General features: G+C 52.4%; 1 protein-coding gene across 1 annotated transcript in view; it reads left to right on the top strand.

The window, feature by feature from the left end:
* PEPD (peptidase D) overlaps positions 1-19495 on the top strand; it is a 114503-nt gene that overhangs the window by 26487 nt on the left and 68521 nt on the right. Inside the window, exons 7-9 of the mRNA XM_004284143.3 lie at positions 8123-8167; positions 17936-18011; positions 18921-18967. Of these exons, the coding sequence (XP_004284191.1) occupies positions 8123-8167; positions 17936-18011; positions 18921-18967 (168 nt within the window). The remainder of the gene's footprint in view (positions 1-8122; positions 8168-17935; positions 18012-18920; positions 18968-19495) is intronic.

Below are 19495 nucleotides of genomic sequence, written 5' to 3'. Positions count from 1 at the left end.
CTTGCCACCCTCATGCCCTGGCCCCAGGAGAGTGCCGCCTGCCAGCCATGCCTGTGTCCCCGGGCTGGCTGCTGCCTGGCCCTGCGGGGAGCGGTCTGTAGGACCCGAGGCTGCAGCAGATGAGCCCTTGAGGGGAGGCACCTGCTCCTTGGGGCTGCTGAGTGTGGACAGCTCGCCTGGTCTCCTGTTTCTCCGGCCCCGGCCCCGGCCCCTCCCCCACCCCAGCCTGTACTCTGCATCACGGCATCCTCTGTCCTTTGCTGGACCGAGGAAGTGCCTTGTAATTATGTATGAGCCTGAGCCACGGGAATCTGTGCGTGTGTGATGTGTGATGTGATGAGGAGGGATTATGAGCTCATAAATACGTGTCACTTCCCCCAGTGATAAGAGCGGTGGGGCATCGGGTGTGCTTCTTTTCGTCGCACGCATCTCCGCATCCTCTTGGGAGCTCCCCAGAGCGGCCTCGCCTCCCACCCCAGCAGCGATTAGCCCAGCTTGTTGAGATGCTGGCCGTGGAGCCGCTGTCTTCCTCCAGGCCCTTGAGGGGAGTGGTACGGGGCACAGCTTCCTGCTGCCCGTCCTGATCCGAGCCTCCCCTCGTCCCCCAACACTGCCCGGTGCGGGGCGGCTCCTGTGCCCTGCTCACCTGCCTACACTCTGGTCCCGTGGGCTGGCCTCTTCAGTCTCGACTTGGGTCTCACTGCCTTGTGGGGAAGCCCTGAGCTAGAAGGAGGGAGCCCTGGTGGCTGCCACACCGACCGGTTCTGTGACCTTAGCAGAACTTGCCTCCAAGCCTCAGCTCTCCCGCGGGAAGCATGGTGCTGCTCGTGCTTGCTGTGGGATGAAATGCGATCCCGCTTGTCCGGAGCCTGGCGTGGAGCTGGTACTTAATAAACAGTTGCCCCTGAGCAAGCCCCCATCACGCCCCAGTGCCCCTCTGAGCGTCAGTTTCCCCAGCTGTGTAGTGGGCCAGCAGACTTCAGGATGTCCGATGACAAGACTCCTGGATGTCAGTGAGCTGTGGGGTCTTTCTTGCCCCACCTCCCAGCCGAGGTCTCTGCTGCAGAGAATGCCTTCTCAAGCACCCGGGGCCCAGGTTTTCTGGGGGAGCGGTGGGGGACTCCAGGGGCATCATCACTCTCTGTGAGCAGTGGAAGTTGAGGCCTTGTCCCCACTCCCCCGGGAGGAGTGCCACTGTGAACTGACCTCTCCCTCCACTGAGCAGACCCCAGCCTCTGTGCCCTGCTGCTCCCTGAGTCCCCGTGGCCCCTGCCAAGAGCCCAGAGGAGCCTGTGCTTGGCCAACACCCCACCCCACGTTGGGAGTGTTTCTGGAGAGCCTTAACTTTGCACACTCTGCCAGGCTGGCCCTCTCCAACCCATGGTCCAGTGCAGACGGGGGCTGGCTGTGAGCTGCTCCCCAGGCCCCTCACCGCTGGGCTGAGCGCCTGCTCCCATGCTGGGGGGATTCGTTTCCACACCCATGTGGCAGGCTGAGTTTTCTGACTTGGCTGAAGTATCGCAGGTGAGAGCCCTCCCTGCCTTGGGGTCCCCCGGACCCCCTGTGGTACTGCCTCCCCTCCTGTCCCCTCACACCTTGCTCTGGGCCTTACCTCCCACTGTAGCACCCTTTGTGTAGCTCTGCCCTTAGGGGTTGCTCCATTTGGGTACCGCCCCCCCATCAGCACCCTGCGGCGCACTGTGGCCACTGACCTCGGGCCCCCTGCCAGCGCCTTCCCTGCAGAAAGTCGTGTCTGTATTCCTGGGGTCTGGGTGCAGCTCAGCCCCCTGTCTCCCAGCCACCCCAGCTCTGCCACCTTTCGGACCCTGCGCCAGGCTGGAGAGGCCCTTGTCCTCCAGAGCCGCTGCGGCTCGGTGACCGCATTCACCTGCCAGCTGTGAGCACCTCCCGCTGTTTGCAGGGATAATAATAGCCTGTTTCCTATGCAAGATGAATCTTGCTGTCGTCCTACTTTCTAATACTCACTCAGCTGCTTCTATCCTCGGTCACTTCTCACTGCCCTAATGAGGCGCCTTATTCCTGGAATTTTTGCTTTTGACCCTTTTGAACTTCTCTGCAACACCTCCCATCTTGGATCCTTCACTGACCTGGTCTGGCAGAAGTTCAGGTTTTGGCCTCTCGGTTTGTCCTGATGGGCTGCCCCAGGCCACCTTTATCCCTTCGCCTGGGGGCAGGAGGGAGCTTGTGATGGAACAGTGGCCTCACCTGTCCACCCAGCTGTGACCTCTCCAGACGTGGCTCCTCAGGGTCGGCTGCCTTGGGCCTGTCACCTCGGTGGGACTGTGGGTTTGGTCCTGGGAGCCCTCAGACCTCTCTTGGCCTTCCCATATCAGGGCCAGGCCGCCTGCTGCCCACGGCAGGGGGTGTGCCAGGTGTCACAGTGGTGGGGTCGCAGGGGACTGGGAGCAGGGAGGCAGAGGCGGCGTGGGGCGGTAGACATGCACTGGGATCTCCCCACGGCCAGGGGCCCCTGGGCTCACCAAGGGGTGTGACCTTGTCCTCCCTGGGGAGCCAGGGTGTGATTATGCTGGGGTGAAGGGAGCAGGTGGGGACAGTCTGTAGGCCTCGTGCTGAGTTTGACTCCAGCCCCGGCCACAGCTCCCTGTACGGCGGGATTGGCGCCCGGACAGCTCCCAGGGAAGGGGTGGAAGGAGCAGGCCCTGTAGTGGGCTCCGGCCAGAGGACAGGGTCAGGTGCTCGTCGCCAGGTGCTGGTGAGGGCGGGGCCGGGGCTGGTCTGTGGAGAGGGTAGCTGCACAGGGAAGACGCCTTCTTCCTGGGGGCGGCACATACCACAGCTGCCTGGAGCAGCTGGGTCCTGCGGCCTGGGAGCAGAGGCAGACATGATTTGTCTTCGTTAGCATCAGAGGAGAGGTAGACTTGAGAGCAGGTTTTCCTCAGACAGACAGACGGACAGACCCTGGCTATGAAGGGAAAGAGATTATCTGTGGGGGGCCAGGTGGCCTATGGGCCGCCTTCTTGGCCTGAGGCAGTTCCGTCCAAGGCAGGCAGACTGCCCAGGAGCCCTGGGTGGGGGCAGCGAGTAGAGAGCTCTCTGTTTCACGCCGTTGTCTGACGGAGAAATATGGTCGCTGTTTTACATTAGCTGGTTATTCAGGATAAGCACATTTCTTATCTTGTGGCATTTACTTAAATTGCCTTGCATATTTGACGATGATTGGTTACAAATTAATTCCATTTAAATAAGCAGTTAAGTATGAAATTGCTGAATTTGGGGGTTATTAATGCAGGAATATTAATGTTCAGGGATGTGAATTTTCAAACCCAAGAAGTAGAGGGACATTATTAAAACTTGACAGTTACAATAAAATGCCAGTCTGTGGTGTGGGGACCAGTGGCTTTCTGGTTACTGTTAACTTATGTATCAAGTTAACAGTTTGGATTGAGGTTCTGATTATGGCTCATGGAATCTCCGAGTCTCCTGAGGAGACGAGAACCCGCCCCAGCCCCCAGTGAGGGTGGAGTGGGGGCCTTCTGGGACCTGTTCTCCATCTTCCAGTTAGAAACTGCAGGGAGGAGCCCCGGGGCTGGAGCAGGGCTGGCTGGGCTCTCACTACTCACTGTCTATCACCCAGCCCACAGCTAGAGCCCACCAGGGAGGTAGCCTCAGCTTCCAGGACATTCCCCACCTTCATGGGCTCTGGTGGGCTTTGTTGTTGTTTTTACACAATTATTACATGCTCGGTATAGAAAGCTCTAACTAGCACAGAGGCGAAAGCAAGGAGTGTTCAAATTTCATTACCTGAGTTAAACCACTGACATTGCCGTGAATGTCTTTTGGACTCTTATGTGTGTGTCTGAGGGTGTTTCTCTGTCTGAATGTGCATTTGTGTGAGTCTGTGTGTTTCTGTTTGTGTGTATATTTGGGTGTTAGTCCATGTTTATGCCTTTGTGTGTGTGTGTGCATGTATTTGCCTGTGTCCATGAATATACATCTGTGTGTGTCTGCCTGCGCCTCTTTTCTAAGTGTATGCCTGTCTCTGTGTGTGTCTGTGTGTTTGCATCTTTGTCTTTGTGCCTGGTCACCTTGCTGTTTATGTGTGTGTGTGCATGTGTGTATATGTACATATGTTTTGTAACGTGAGATTTTACTGGCGTGTTTGGCTTTTGAGGAGATAGCCCATCGCTTTTCCTAGCGTCAAAGTGATATTTGGCAGAATGGGAGACGGTCTATATTGCCGTCTTTATTTATGTCATCTCCTGCTCTGTTCTTCACTCTGAGCCAGGTTGGCTCTCTGTGATCTCTCTGATATTTCACAAGTAGGGCTTGATTCTACAACACTTTGGTAGACTTTGAATTTAGTAGTCTTATTTTTATAGTTAGGGATCCCGAAAGCTTTGAAGATCTGGAATCCTTTCAGCCTGCTAATACCTCCTTCCCTCTCCTCGTCCTTGTCCCTCCTTCAGCCAGAAGTGGGGGTACCAGCTGCACAACGACAGCATTAGATAGGTGTTTTCAAACACCCATCAGTGAGGCCATGGAGGATTCCTGGTGGGTCACAATCCTGTATGCCCTGTGTGATATCCTGGCTTGAGATAGAGCAGGCCTCAGAATCCTGAGGATTGAAGGCTTCCCAAGGCTTCTCTGCTGAGGCCCATACATTGTGCTGGACCACATTGCGCTTACCTAGCTGTCTCACTGATAGCTTGAGCTCTGAGTCACGCATGACAGAAGTGTCAGGGATGTGCCCCAACCTGATCCTTTTGTCTCCTGGGTTCCCTTTTCAGTTATGTTCATCTTATCAAAGAACTTTTGGCTTTGTAGATTTGTCTCTATTGTATGTTTGCTTTTTATTTCATTGATCTTTTGCTTTAAAAATGTTCTAATCTCTTTAGGTTTTATTTGTTCTTTCTCTAGTTCATTGAGAAAGAAGAAAGATATTTCTGGGATGGAAGTTTATTTTTATTTATTTATTTATTTGGCTGCGTTGGGTCTTCGTTGTTGCACATGGGCTTTCTCTACTTGCGCCAAGCGGGGGCCCACTCTTCCTTGTGGTGCATGGGCTTCTCATTGCAGTGACTTCTCTTGTTGTGGAGCACGGGCTCTAGGTGCGTGGGCTTCAGTAGTTGCAGCATGCAGGCTCAGTAGTTGCGTCATGCAGGCTTCGGTAGTTGCGGCACGTGGGCCCAGTAGCTCTGTGGCATGTGGGCTCTTCCTGGACCAGGGGTCGAACCTGTGTTCCCTGCATTGGCAGGTGGATTCTTAACCACTGCGCCACCAGGGAAGTCCCGGGATGGAAGTTTAGATCATTGATTTTCAATGTTCTTTTCTACTGCCTACATTTAGAGCTATAAATTTTCCTCTAAGCACTGCTTTAGCAGCATTTCACCAGTTACGATATTTCATGGTTTTATTTTCTGATTTTATTATTTTCTCTTCTTTGAACTGTAGGTATTTAGAAGTTTATTGCTTAATTCCCAAACAATTTTGGATTTTATATTTTTCTGTTACTGATTTCTAGTTTAATTCTACTGTAATCAATGAATATTCTCTGTATTTCAACCCTTTGAAATTTGTTGAAACTTCCAACATATGATGTTGTTTCATGATAAGTGTTTCATGTATACTTAGAGAGCACGTAGTCTGCAGTTGTTGGCTGTAGTGTTCTGTATATGTCAATGAAATTAGGTCGGTTAATTGTATTGTTTGTATCTTCTGCAACTTTACTGATTTCTCTGTTTGCTTGTTCTGTCATCAGAAGAGGTATGTGAAAATCTGAAACTATGCTTGTCGATTTATCTGTTTCTCATTTCTGTCAATTTTTATAAATCAATTTTATTAGAATAAAATTTATATACAATAAAATTCATTATGTGTATAATTCAGTAAGTTTTTAAAAACAGCTTTGTCAGAATATAATTCACATACCTTATACAGCTGACCCACTTAAACTGTACAACTAAAATGCCTTTTTGTATGTCTATAGGTTTGTGCAGTCATCATCACAATCAATTTTAGAATATTTTCATCACCCAAGAAGAAACCCTGTACCCATTAGCAGTCATTCCCTTGGCCACCACTAATCTATTTTCTGTCTATGGATTTGCCTACTTTAGCATTTGATATAAATGGAGTCATGCAGTATGTGGCCTTTTATATGTGGCTTCATTCACTAACTGTGTTTTCAAAATTCATCCATGTTGTAGCATGAATCAGTACTTTGGTCATTTTTGTGGCTGAGAAATATTCCAGTCTATGGATATATTGGTTTCTGTTTGCATAATATATCTTTTCCCATCCTTTCACTTTCATCTTGTGTCTTTGAGTCTAAAGTGTCTCTCTTTTTTTTTTGCGGTACGCAGGCCTCTCACTGCTGTGGCCTCTCCCGTTGCGGAGCACAGGCTCCGGATGCGCAGGCCCAGCGGCCATGGCTCACAGGCCCAGCCACTCCGCGGCACGTGGGATCTTCCCGGACTGGGGCACGAACACGTGTCCCCTGCATCGGCAGGTGGACTCTCAACCACTGCGCCACCAGGGAAGCCCTAAAGTGTCTCTTTAGAGCATATGGTTGAGTCTTTTTTTATCCATCTATTCTGCCAATCCTTGTCTTTTTTTTTTTTTTGCGGTACGCGGGCCTTTCACTGTTGTGGTCTCTCCCGTTGCGGAGCACAGTCTCCGGACGCGAAGGCTCAGCGGCCATGGCTCATGGGCCCAGCCACTCCGTGGCACGTGGGATCTTCCCGGACCGGGGCATGAACCCATGTCCCCTGCATAGGCAGGCGGACTCTCAACCACTGTGCCACCAGGGAAGCCCAATCCTTGTCTTTTAATTGGAAAATTTAATCCATTTACATCTAACGTAATTACTGATAAGGAAGACCTTTTCTCTGCCATTTTGTTATTAGTTTTCTGTGTCATATATTGTTTTTGTTCCTCAGTTTCTCCATTACTCCCTTCTTTTGTGTTTAATTGACTTTTTTTTTGCAGTATACAGTTTTGATTCCTTTTTTATTTCATTTTCTGTATATTTTAGTTTTCTTAGTGGTTACCCAGAGAATTACAAATGACTTCTTAAACTTGTAATAATCTAGTTCGCATTAATATCAGTTGGTTTCAATAGTACACAAAAATTATGCTCCCTTCCTTTGTGCTGTTATTGCATACAGATTGCATCTTTATACATTTCGCAGTGACCTACACAGGTTTATAATTATAATTATTGCTTTATGCAGTTATCTTTTAAATCAGATAGGACTTACAAACAGAATACATTTACACTGTTTCCGTACTTGCCTATGTAATTACCTTTACCAGTGCCCCTTTTCTCCTTATATGGATCCTAGTTACTCTCTAGAAACTCCTTTCACTATAGTCTGAAAGATTCCTTTTAGTATTTCTTATAAGCTAGGTCTTCTAGTGATGAATTCTCTCAGTTTTTGTTTATCTGGTACTGTTTTAATTTCTCTTTCATTTATGAAGCATAGCTTTGCTGCATATGGAATCTTCGTTGACAGATGGTTTTCTTTTAGCAATTGGAATATGTCATCCCGTATTCTGCCTTCTGGCCTCTGTAGTTTCTGATGAGAAATCAGCCATTAATCTTACTGAAGATCCTTTGCATGTGATGAATTGATTTTCTCTTACTGCTTTTAAGGTTTTCTTTTGACAGTTTGATTATGTGTCTGGGTGTGGATCTCTTTTGAGTTTATCCCACTTGGAGTTCATTGAGCTTTATGGATGTTTACATTGATGTTTTTCATTAAATTGGCAAAGTTTCTGGCCATTCTATTTTCAAATATTCTTCTGCTCCATTAGCTCTCTCCTTTTCTTCTGGGACTCCTATTATGTATATGTTGGTACACTTGATGGAAGAGGCTATGCTGTCTGCCTAGCGAGGGTGGAGGGTGACGTTTTGCAGCCAAGCAGCTTGTTCTCCAGCTGACTACACCTGGAGGACATGGCCTGGACTGCCAAGTCTGCTGCAGGACGTGAGCAGCAGCAGGCCTTCTGTTGTCCAGGGAGTCATGAAGTTAAAGTTCTCTTGGTCAGGCTTTCTCTTGGTATGTCTCGAATGAAGTATTTCTTGCTGGGAGATGATAGACCATGGAACTAATGGACTTGCCTTGTTTTCTTTCTGTAGGTTCAATGTCAACAACACCATTCTTCATCCAGAGATTGTGGAATGGTGAGTATGGCTTGTGGCTGTTTGTTGAGCTCAGCCCAGGAAGGTGAGAGACCCTGCTGTTCCCGCCCACTCCATCTCAGAGAGCCCCTCAGACAAGCTGGTCCCTAGAACTCTTCTCTCAGCCTCTTCTGTTTTGTATTTTTTGTTTGTCAGTTGGTCTGTTTTTCCAAAAGGGCACACGTCACTCGAATGTCAATTAAATTTCTCTTTTTCTTTAGGAGTTTTTAAAAGAAATCTTACCATAAATGAGCCAAACGTATATAGCTCAGTTAAAGTAGATAGTGAAAAAGAATAAAAATAAACATCATACATGATCCTATTACCAGAAAGGTAAACATGTTTTCCTCATGTCACGCACATGTCTTGACTAGTTGGCACCCTTTTTACGTGTCTTATGTTGCCTGCGCTCTTTTTCTGCTGGTACTGATAGCCCTGCCTGCAGTGTGTTTTCTGCTGGTTCGCAGCAGGGCGAGGTGCCTCTGTGGGCCCTTGAAGAGACCCTCCACCGATGTGCTGCCAGTTTTCTTCCTAAGCCATCGAGTTGTTTGGGTTTTTTTTAACTTATTTATTTATAAAATTTATTTATTTTATTGATTTATTTTTGTCTGCGTTGGGTCTTCGTTGCTGCGCACGGGCTTGTCTAGTTGTGGCGAGCGGGGGCTACTCTTCGTTGAGGTGTGCGCGCTCCTCATTGTGGTGGCTTCTCTTATTGCAGAGCACAGGCTCTAGGTGCGCGGGCTTCAGTAGTTGTGGCACACAGGCTCAGTAGTTGTGGCTCGCGGGCTCTAGAGCGCGGGCTCAGTAGTTGTGGCGCACGGGCTTAGTTGCTCTGCAGCATGTGGGATCTTCCCGGACCAGGGCTCGAACCCGTGTTCCCTGCGTTGGCAGGCGGATTCTTAACCACTGCACCACCAGGGAAGTCCTCGAGTTGCTCTTTTATAGCACTAAAACGTGTTTTATTTGTTGTATGGCTGCACTTATTCTGAATGTAGGAGAGCGGAGAGGCAGGGCTTTGGTTGTGTCATCCCCTGACTGGGAGGCGTGTGGACTCCTCACATCTGATCCTAAGGCCATGCGTCAGGTTCCCTGTCTAGTTGGGAGACCTTGCTCACCTGTCTTGAAGCACTTGGGAACACTGTGGCCTGAGGACGAGGATGAGTTAGCCGTTGAGTTTGGGGGAAGCGCAGAGAGGGGAGAAGGAGAGTGTGATCCAGGCCAAGGGGCCACTTGTTCAAAGGCTGGAGACAAGAAAGGTTGGTGGCTTTGTGTGGCCAGACTAGAGCCACACACTGCGGAAGTGGCCCCTGAGGTTGGTTAGAGAGACGGGCAGGGGCCGGGTGGGCCGTGGTGTCTGCCTGGACTTTGTCTTGAGAGAAATGGGAACCAGGGGAAACCTTCAAGGATTTAGGCAGGAGAATGGTAGGATCAGGCTTGCTTTTTTGTTGTTGTTTTTTGTTTTTTAAAAATGTTTGGCTTGGGGCCTCCCTGGTGGTGCAGTGGTTGAGAGTCCGCCTGCCGATGCAGGGGACACGGGTTCGTGCCCTGGTCCGGGAGGATCCCGCATGCCGCGGAGCGGCTGGGCCTGTGAGCCGTGGCCGCTGAGCCTGCGCGTCCGGAGCCTGTGCTCCGCAACGGGAGAGGCCACAACAGTGAGAGGCCCGCGTACCGCAAAAAAACCCCCGAAAAAACAAAAACAAAAAAACAAACAAACAAAAAAAATGTTTGGCTTTGTTGGGTCTTCGTTGCTGCGCGCGGGCTTTCTCTAGTTGCGGAAAGCGGGGGCTACTCTTCGTTGTGGTGCGCGGGCTTCTCATTGTTGTGGCTTCTCTTGTGGAGCATGGGCTCTAGGCGCATGGGCTTCACTAGTTGTGGCATGTGGGTTCGGTAGTTGTGGCGCGTGAGCTTAGTTGCTCCGCGGCATGTGGGATCTTCCAGGGCCAGGGCTTGAACCCATGTCGCCTGCATTGGCAGGCAGATTCTTAACCACTGAGCCACCAGGGAAGCCCAGGTTAGCGTTTTTTAAAGCTGTGGGGCAGGAGTGGGAGCAGGCTGCCAGTTAGGAGGCAGCAGGGTCCAGGTGGCTGTGGAGGGGTAGGTGACGGAGTTGAGAGTAAGGGGCAGTCAAGGGGAACGCTCCTGGGAGGAACCGGCCTTGACGCCTGAGTGAAGGGTGGAGTTGAATGTGACTCTGTTCTTGTCCTGAACAGCTGGGTGGTATGTCACCAAGATGGGGCAGGTGCTCTGGCAGGTGAGGGACTGCTGTGGTGTGTTGAGTTTGAGGCAGGTGCCGGCGGGAGAGAGGCTGGGCCAGAGGCGAAGATCTGAGGGCTGTCGACAGGCATCGATACTGACCCTTGCGAGAGCTGGAGGGTGGGCGGGCCAGCAGCTCTGTCGGCAGCCCTGACCCGGTGCCCATCCTGGCCGCACACTGTGAGCGTGGGGGCTTGTGTCCTTCCAGTTCACAGCCACCTCTTCTTGTTTTGATGAAGTAACAAATGCCTGGCCCTTCCATAGCCCCCAGCTGGCAGAAGAATAAACCCTGGATACTCAGGGACCGCGTCCACCTGTGTCCCAGATGTGGCATCCCTTGTGGCCGCTTACATTCTGAGTGCTTTGGAGACCAGGGCTGGGTTGTGCACCCCAGCATCTCCTGAGGGACAAGCCATTAGTTTGTCACTTTGGGACGAGCGTGCTTTAATTCTGGTGACATTTCCAAGGCGCTGAGGTAGATTCTGCGTTAATAAGATACTTCCCAGTTTTATTAAAGCCAGCAGCAGAAAGGACTTATTTGGCATTTGATGGCAGTAGAACTATTTTAGAAATGTCACATTGTCCTTACTGCCTCAGGGGTGTGTTTTAGCAGCGTGTGTTCTGGCCTCTGTAGTGACTGCCGTCATTCTCGGTGGGAGCCACGTGAGTCACCGTCATCGCCCTCCTCTGGGAACTGAAGGAAGGATTCTGGGTGGAATGGCGGGCAGGCCCCTCATTTACAGGAGAGACTGGGTTTCCATGGTATTAAATTATGGCTCATTGATGTATCTTTGGGCCCCTGTCCTGGATGCTTTTTCCAACGCCCCCCTCTCGGCCCGTGGAGAGAAGTTACCTGGGGTAATGGAAAAACTATCCAGTTGGGCATATCCAAATTCTCACCCCAGCCCACCCACCTCGGGAAGTCACTTAACTTCTCTGAGCCTCAGCTTCTTCATCTATAAAATGGGGACGTAGTAATGCCTAACTCACAGCATGGACGTGAAGATTCATGCTGTCTAACAATTACCATAGAGCGGGTGGCTTATGAGCAGCAGAAATTCATTTCTCACAGTTCTGGAGGCTGGGAGGTCCAAGGCCAAGGTGAGGACCCACTTTCTGGTTCATAGACGGCCGTCTTCTTTCTGTGTCCTCAGATGGCAGAAGGGGTGAGGGAATTCTCTAGGGTCTCTTTTATAAGGGTACCAATCCCATTCATGAGGGTTCCACCCTCATGACCTAAGCACCCCCCAAAGATCCTGCCTCCAGATACTATCACACTGGGGATAGGTATCAACCTGTGAATTTGGGGGCAACGCAGTGTTCAGTGTATAACAGCAAGCCTCAGTTTCCACACCTGCAGAGTGGTCGTGGTCTCCCTTGGTGGATGGCTCAAGGATTGAGTGAGAGCAGAAGTCAAGTGACAGCACATCCTAGTAATCATGCTGTCACCTTTTGAGACTTCCTTTATGCAAGGTGCTATGCTAAGCACTTGACACACGTCACCTTATTTAAAGAGGTGTTTTATTTATGTTATAAGGTAGGACTCTGATTATCCCCATGTTACAGGTGAGCAAACTGAGGCACAGGAAAGTGATTTGACCAAGAAAAAGCCAGGAGCTGAGCCCAGGCCAATGGTTCCAGGCTCTGATGCTGCCCCATGTGGCTCTGAGGAGTACCCTGAGGAGTGGGGGGTGCTGCCTGCGTGTCAGCCTCTCTCTCGGTTCATTCTTGGCCATCCAACCTGCTCAGAACCCACAGAAGAGATCTCGTGGAGGCCAGGGTGTGGTGGGGTGGAGGGCCTGGGGACGTGCAGCTAAGCCTCCCCCAGCACCCCCTGCCACCCACACGTACCCCAGCTCCCAGGTGGCGGCTGAGCTGGGGCTTTGGGGTCCTTCCCAGAGCCTGTCTGATTAGGAGGCCACAGGCAGCCTCTCCCAGCACAGGGGAGGCTTCACTTCTCGTTTGTGTTTGGGTGTCATTCATTTCCTTTCGGTGACGGCTTTATTGTTTTCCATTCTCTCAAGCAGTACCTTTCTGATTTTCTGTAAATTCCTCTCTAATCATACTCTTCTTCCCCACAAACATGAGATCATAGCTGATCATTTCTTTCCTTGTGCTAGGTCTTGCAGTTTGAACGTGGAGGTCAAAAGTTGAAACTTAATAAGAGCAGGCGTATCTCACTTCCATAATTTAGTCTGTGGTTCTGCATTCCTGTTCAGCAGATGATTAAATTGATCTGAAGGTGGGGTAGGAAATAAAAGGAGATACCTCTGTGCTGTCTAATAGCTCGGCACTGTGGATTTCAGTTAAGCACCTCTGGAAGCCTCACAGAAAAGCAAGCACGTCAGCCGTTGCCACGCACCTTCTCGGGTTTTAAGTGAGGCCGTGTTAACTTGAGTCGGTGTCATGCCAGGGTTAGAGCTGTTAGGTACACGGGGCGGAGGTGGCCTGCGTGTATTCATCAGGCAGCGAGGTAAGCTGTCTATTGCTGTTCCCCTGCCTTTCTGTGCATGGGAGACGGTGAGGGGTGGATGATTTGGGGCAGACACGCACCAGGATCCTGCATCCGGGGTAATGTGTCCCAAATTAGAAAAGGTACCTAGATGATGACTAAGAGTCTTGGTGTGTATATGAAAAGTATTCCAGTAGGCTTGCTGTCTTTGTCTCCCGGTGAACAGGCATTTAACCCTAAGTCAACGAGAAAGCCAAGTGGAAAGTGGGGACCTGAGAGTAGTGGGGAGAACCTGGCTTCCTGTGCACCGGGAGGCTGGACCCAGGATGTGGGAACAGTCAGGCCCTGGTCCCAGCTCTCCCTGCACGTGGCTCACGACTGCCTGGCCCCGGTCAGGTCTCAGGCACACTCAGCTTACCACGGGCTGAACCACTGTTTCCTTCCTGGCCCTGGTTTCTCTGAGAGGACTTACGGATTGAGCTTCCTGAGGATACGTAATCCCAACCAGCTCTTTCCTTTCTGTCCCTTCTGTTGTGCTGGGATTTTACCCTTTGAATCCCTGGCTCACAGGGTAGGGAAGGAACGGCCATGGGGGTCATGCGGTATGGAATTCCCGCACTCCTCTCCCGCAGAAGCCCCTGCACGTTCATCTCCGGGAGAGATGGAATTCCTGTCCCTTCAAATGGGTTTTGTGCAACACTGTGGCACTTTGATGCCTAGAGACTGATTCTGGAAATACTTCATCCTGTCTTGCTACTACTTTAATCAGTGGAGCATTCAGACCTCACTTAATTGATGCCTTAATCCTTCATTTAGTGCCCAGAGGCAGTTTTGTGACCTGTGAATATTTCAGGAAGAAAAAGATTGCACACATGAATCTCAGCTTGGTCCAGTCTTTGTCATTTCAGGCCAGTAGCAGGGGACTCTGTGCCTTCACCCCCGCCCCCCTGCCCATGGTGCTGCCTTTCTCCCTGAGCAGCCCCCTTGATGTGGTGATGCTCACAGGCCTGGCCATGAGCTGGGGACTCTGCCTCAGGTCCTGCACATGTCGGGCACCTCCTCTTGCTGCCGGAAGAGCCTGAGTTGCCTTCTGCCCAGATGTCTTTTTTTTTTTAATTAATTAATTACCTTTTATTTTTGGCTGTTTTGGGTCTTTGTTGCTGCGCACGGGCTTTGTCTAGTTGTGGCGAGCAGAGGCTACCCTTCATTGCAGTGCAGGGGCTTCTCATTGTGGTTGCTTCTCTTGTTGCGGAGCACGGGCTCTAGGCGGGCAGGCTTCAGTAATTGTGGCACGTGGGCCCAGTAGTTGTGGCTCGTGGGCTTAGCTGCTTCCCAGACGAGGGCTCAAACCCGTGTCCCCTGCATTGGCAGGTGGATTCTTAACCACTGCACCACCAGGGGAATCCTGTGCAGATGTCTTAAGTGGCATCAGTGCTGTCCTGTCCTGAGCCTTGGTCCTCTGATGCTTCCTGGAGGAGGTGACCTTCGTCCTCCCCTGGGGATAGAAGCCTTGCAGATGATATTTCTAACCACCACCCCACATGTCCTTGGGCTGGGAAGCCCTGATGGAGTCTTTCTCCCGGCTCTTTTCAAGACTGAGGGTGCCTACGGCGCAGGGAGGAGGCGAGTGGAGAGCCTGTGGAGTGGGCTTCTGCGGCTGGGGCTGCCTCTTCCTGCCTTTGTGGCTGGGGGTGAGGCAGTGGTGGTGGGAGTTTGGACTGCTGAGGCCTGGGGAGGCTGTTCCCCACGCCCTGTCCTGACCGGGGCCTGCCAGGCTGTGCGACATCCCACGATGACCTGGTGAACAGCCCAGGGAGGGCGGGGTGGAGGAGGCCTCCTTTTCTTTTTGAGATGAACCATTCTGTCTCCTGGTTGGAAGGAAGATGTTTCCCAGCTTTGCTGCAATGCCCAGGTACTGTTCCTAACCCGTAGTTACGGTGTGTCTGCTCTGGGCCAGGCAGTGTTCTAGCCCTGGAACGCTGCCCCCCAGGGCTGTGGGCTTTTACGGGGAGACTTAAATGAAAAGGAAATTACAAGCGTGATAGCTTACTGAGGATTCACATAGACTGCCCAGGGAATAGAGGGAGGGATTTAGCCTGGTAGGGGGCTGGAGGGAGCCCTTCCCTGCTTTCTGAGAAAGGGGCTAGAGGATGAATGTGCAGGAGCCGGTTCCAGGCAGAGGAGTCTCTGTCGGGGGTGAGGGGGTACGTGGTGGAGACAGGCAGGGTGTGGCCTAGAGAGCCTCCTGGCCGCTGGATAGAGTTTTAACTTCATCTGGACGACATCTAGAGGCTACTAAAGGTTTGAAGCCAGGGAAGCCTGGTCTGGTTTGCATTGCCCGAAGAGCCACAGCTGTGGTTGGGGAGCAGACAGGGCTGGAGGCCAGAAGAGCCAGGAGAGGATGTCCAGGCTGGAGAGAGTGGGGTCTGGACGGAGAGAGAGAAAGGGGAGGCGTGAGAGGTTGTGGAGGTGGAATTGCCACCCTTGGTCGTCGGTTGGATGTGGGAGTGATGGACGGATGAGAGGGAGGTGCCCAGGTGTCTGCATTAAGCAGTGGGAGGTGGGGAGGTGTGGCTGGAGATGGGAGCCTGCGGAAGGGTGGGAGTCTCTGTCCTGCTGAGCTGGAGGTGCCTGGGGGGGTCCTGCAGGTGTGACGCAGCTGAGAGGCCTGTGCCGGAGCTGGGGCTTTGGGGGCAGGTGCAGCGGCAAGGCTGGGGGGCAGGGAGGGGAGGGCCTGTCAGAGCTGGAGGAGGGGAAGCAGCCAAGCACGTGCCAGCAGAGGCAGGCGTCGCGGGAGGTCACGGAATGCCTCTGGGTTTGGCACCCTGGGGGTTGTTGGTGAGGCAGTGCTGGCAGAGTCGCAGGGGCTGAAGGGAGAAGAGGGGAGGGGAGAGGGTTAGTGAGAAGATGGGGAGGAGGTTCGTAAAAGCTGCTGTCCCTCCTCTCCGGAGGCAAGGACTGTCAGGGTGTCCTTTCTGGAAACGTGGCTGGGTGGTGGGGGGAAGGCTTGGCTGGACGGGGAGGTGAGTGGTCATGGAGCTTCCAGTAAGAGTGGCAGGTGCACAGAGGCGCTTGGGGGCTGGGATCTGAGCCCATGTGTGTGTGTTGGGGGGCTGAGCCTCACTAACAAGAGGGCACCCCTTCCCTCGTAGGCGGGGAGAGAGGGGAGGATGGGGGTGGGGAAGGCTTGGGAGTTTGGAGAAGAGGTGAGAGTACACCCACCTGCTGGCTTCTGTGTTCTCCAGGAAGTAGGGGATGAGTTCGTTCATGTGACAGGGAGCCCTGGGAGGGCCCCGGGGTGGAGGAAGTTGAGAGGAGCCTGCACGCTCCCCCTGTGACTCCCGGCAGAGCTGGGGTGTGTGGAGGCAGGTGGCAGCTTGCTGTGCCGTCTGCCCAGCTGAGTGCTTTCCCCCTCAGCCCCCGTGTCCTGCACACACAGGCCTGGGCTTTGGTTCATCCCTTGCGGGCGTTCGGCCGAGCCTGTGTGGATCGAAGGGCACAAGTCCTAGGGGGTCTAAAGTGTTGTCTGGAGTGGTGGCTAGAGGGCTGGAGCAGGGCTCTAGGCTGAAGAGAGAGGCAGGGGGTCAGAGGCGGTTGTAGCCTGGGCCTGGTTCCCACCTGTGTTGTCACTCTGGTCGTCACCGTCACCGCGTCGGAGAATAGAGAGACCCGCTCCCAGCTCACAGATCCTTGGGCTGGTGCCGAGCAGGGCAGGAAGGAAGCGTCAGGGGCTGCTAGGTTATCTATGAGTGGATTTGGACCACACCCTCCGGGGGGTAGAACTGCTCCCAGCGCCCCGAGGTGGAGCCAGAGCACCTTTATGATGGTAAAGAGCAAACTTAGGCTTCAGGGTCTGCCCCAGAAAAAAGAGGCATGTTCATCTGGAGAAAGGCTCAGCGGATTGGGGCTTTGTCTTTCCTACATGCCCTGGAAGGTGTCCCTGTGCTGTACAATGCCTTCCTCCCCTCCCAGCGACGAATGGCTGGCTGTCCTACGCGGGCATCGTGGAGACAGCACAGGCCGGTAGCTGCCTCTGGTGCAGGTGGGAGCGCCTTCCCTGCCATCCTCAGACACCTCGTCTGAGGCTGGCTCAGGACCGTCAGGCCTCAGAGGTGGACAGTGGCTGGACAAGGGGTGTGCTGTGGACGGAGGGGCAGGCGCTGATCTGCCATCGTGACACTCCGCTTTGCCGATCTTGAGGGGGCTTTGGTGAAGGCAGGTCACCTTCACAAAGGGAGCAGCGTCAGCCATGAGGGATTCACTGAGGACTCCATGCACTTGAGGACTGGGCCCACTGCCACTTACATGCCGTGAGCTGGAGGTGCTTATTTGAAATGGGTAGAAGTAGAAAAAGAATATTTATTTAGCTTCTCTACGGGAGGCTTACTTGGGGTTGAGATTGATTGCAAGGACCAGAAACCTAACCAATTCTGGGCAAAATTAACATGAGCTTATTGTGAGGACCCCAGTACCCCCCTGGAGTCCAGCTGACAGGAGGTACAGTGGAGCCTTGAAAGGATGGCAGGGTCTGTTGGTTGCACCGCTCCATCCCCATTCCCAGCTTGACCCTATCTCACGCAGGGGGCCTGGGTCACATGGTTTTCCAAGGCTGCCTGGACAGGTGGGTGTGGTGGGGGGAAATGGGAGAACTCTTCAGCCATCTGGGCGGAGCCCTGGGAGTCAGCAGACTTAAGATTGAGGTCCAACAGCCTTGCCATGTGGATTGTATCCCCATTTAATGGATGAGGAAACTGAGTCTCAGTGAGGCACCGTGTGTCCGGCTACAGAATCGGGGTTTCTGCCACCCACAGCGGCTTCCCGATCTTGTAACTGGAAACAGCCTGCACTCCTGAGGCTGGCGTTGGGTTGGGACGGGCCATGCTTAGTGTAGCTCATCACTCCCGGGGCTTGGGGGCCCATCCTGCCCCCATCCTCTGCTCAGGCGGCCCATCTGCAGCCCTGGGCTCCTTCCCAGGCTGTGCAGGCTGTGGAGGTTTCCCTGGAGGTGTCTGCCAGCTCCTGCTGGAAGTCGCTGACTTGCTGCTTCGTTTTTCTCCTTTCTGCAGCCGGGTCTTCAAGACAGACATGGAGCTGGAGGTTTTGCGCTACACCAATAAAATTTCCAGCGAGGCCCACCAGGAGGTAAGCTGGGCGCTGGCTCACTGGACCTGCCGTTCTGGGTGGGCTGGGGAAGCAGCATTGCTCTGTGTAGGGCAAGACGGCGGTGTCGAGGTGGACGGCCTTGGGGGGGCGCTGGTCCCCAGCCGGCAGGAAGTGTCACTGCAGACCCAAGATACAGTGCTGGTTGTTTACTGTTCCCCAGTGGGGACAGGGCAGGGAGGGCCTGTCCTCACCTTAAGGTACCCACCCTCAGGGAACTTCCCAGCAAGAAGTCCCGACTTCCAGGACAGTAGAGCTTTCCCTCCTCGCGTTCTGGCAGTCCCAGTTCCTTTGAAAGAATCTGTGGTCCTTAACCAAGATTCAAGCACGTTTATTACTATCACCCAGGTTTTGAAAACACCCTCACCTGGTTCTTTCCCAAACCTTCCCACTTTACCTGAGGAGCAGAAGCAAATAAGGAAGTTTATTTTTTGAAATGGGTCCAGGCCACTGGGATAGCCCAGTACCTGCTTACTGACATTGCAGTGTTGCGTCAGGAGACAGATGGGGGTCATTGGGGGCAACACAATCTCTTCTCCGAGTTCATTTTCTCTGCGTTTTATAAGGAAGGAAACCTCTTAGGATAGTTGTCATAGGCTTCTGAGCATTAAGTATTCACCAAACACGTCTTGGCTAAATCTTCACTTGCCTCCCAAGGTGTTTATCGACTTTTGAACAGAAGTGCTCCGGAGTGGTTTAAATAAACTGTATGACTTTGGAGCTTTAAAAAAGTTCTAATTTGTCACATTTCTGCACCACTGTGTGCGCGTATCATTCTTTTCTTTTTTTTTTAAAGAAGAGATTCTTTTGAAAAAATGCTATACATTATTTATAAGGTGGTGTTACTTATCTCCTTAATACAAATGTCTTTGCTTAATATCCATCCTCCAGGTAATGAAGGCTGTAAAAGTGGGAATGAAAGAATATGAGATGGAAAGGTAAGCTGCTGTGTTTCTCTGGGTAAAGATTAAAATGTAAAAATCAGTAATTTACGTTCGCCGAGCAAGTAACAGATGAGGCGCGGCAGCCTGGCACACGGGTTGAGTGGGGATTAGGAGTAGGGCTTCGGCGGCGTGGGCAAAGAGGATGTTTCTTCCGACTGTGGCCGCCTCCCCGGCTCCTGGCAGAGTGTTGGATGGTAATGGTCTTTGATTACTTTTCAGGGTCGTTTAGCGCCCCATCATTCCACTCGTGGACTTTGTTGCTGCAATTTGCAGGAAGCTACCAAATAGCTGCTATCGAGGCTCTGAAAGCCGCTAGTAAAACAGCTTTTGCCGTTTTTATGTGTAAACACTGCCATTATGTCTGCTGTGCTCGGACGACCGGGTTGCGGGTTGGTTAAGTGGCTCACAAAGCATTCTGGAGAGCTCCATCATCCTGCAGCTCCAGTTAGGCTGCAGGGAGCCTGTTGCCACCCGGGGCCTTCCCACGGCTGCCCTGCTGCGCTGGGTGTGGGCTGGCCAGCT

The sequence above is a fragment of the Orcinus orca genome, chromosome 20, assembly GCF_937001465.1.
Source record: "Orcinus orca chromosome 20, mOrcOrc1.1, whole genome shotgun sequence".
Lineage (NCBI taxonomy): Eukaryota > Metazoa > Chordata > Mammalia > Artiodactyla > Delphinidae > Orcinus > Orcinus orca.
The sequence above is the reverse complement of the archived record's forward strand: the minus strand, read 5'-3'. Positions and strand labels throughout refer to the sequence as shown.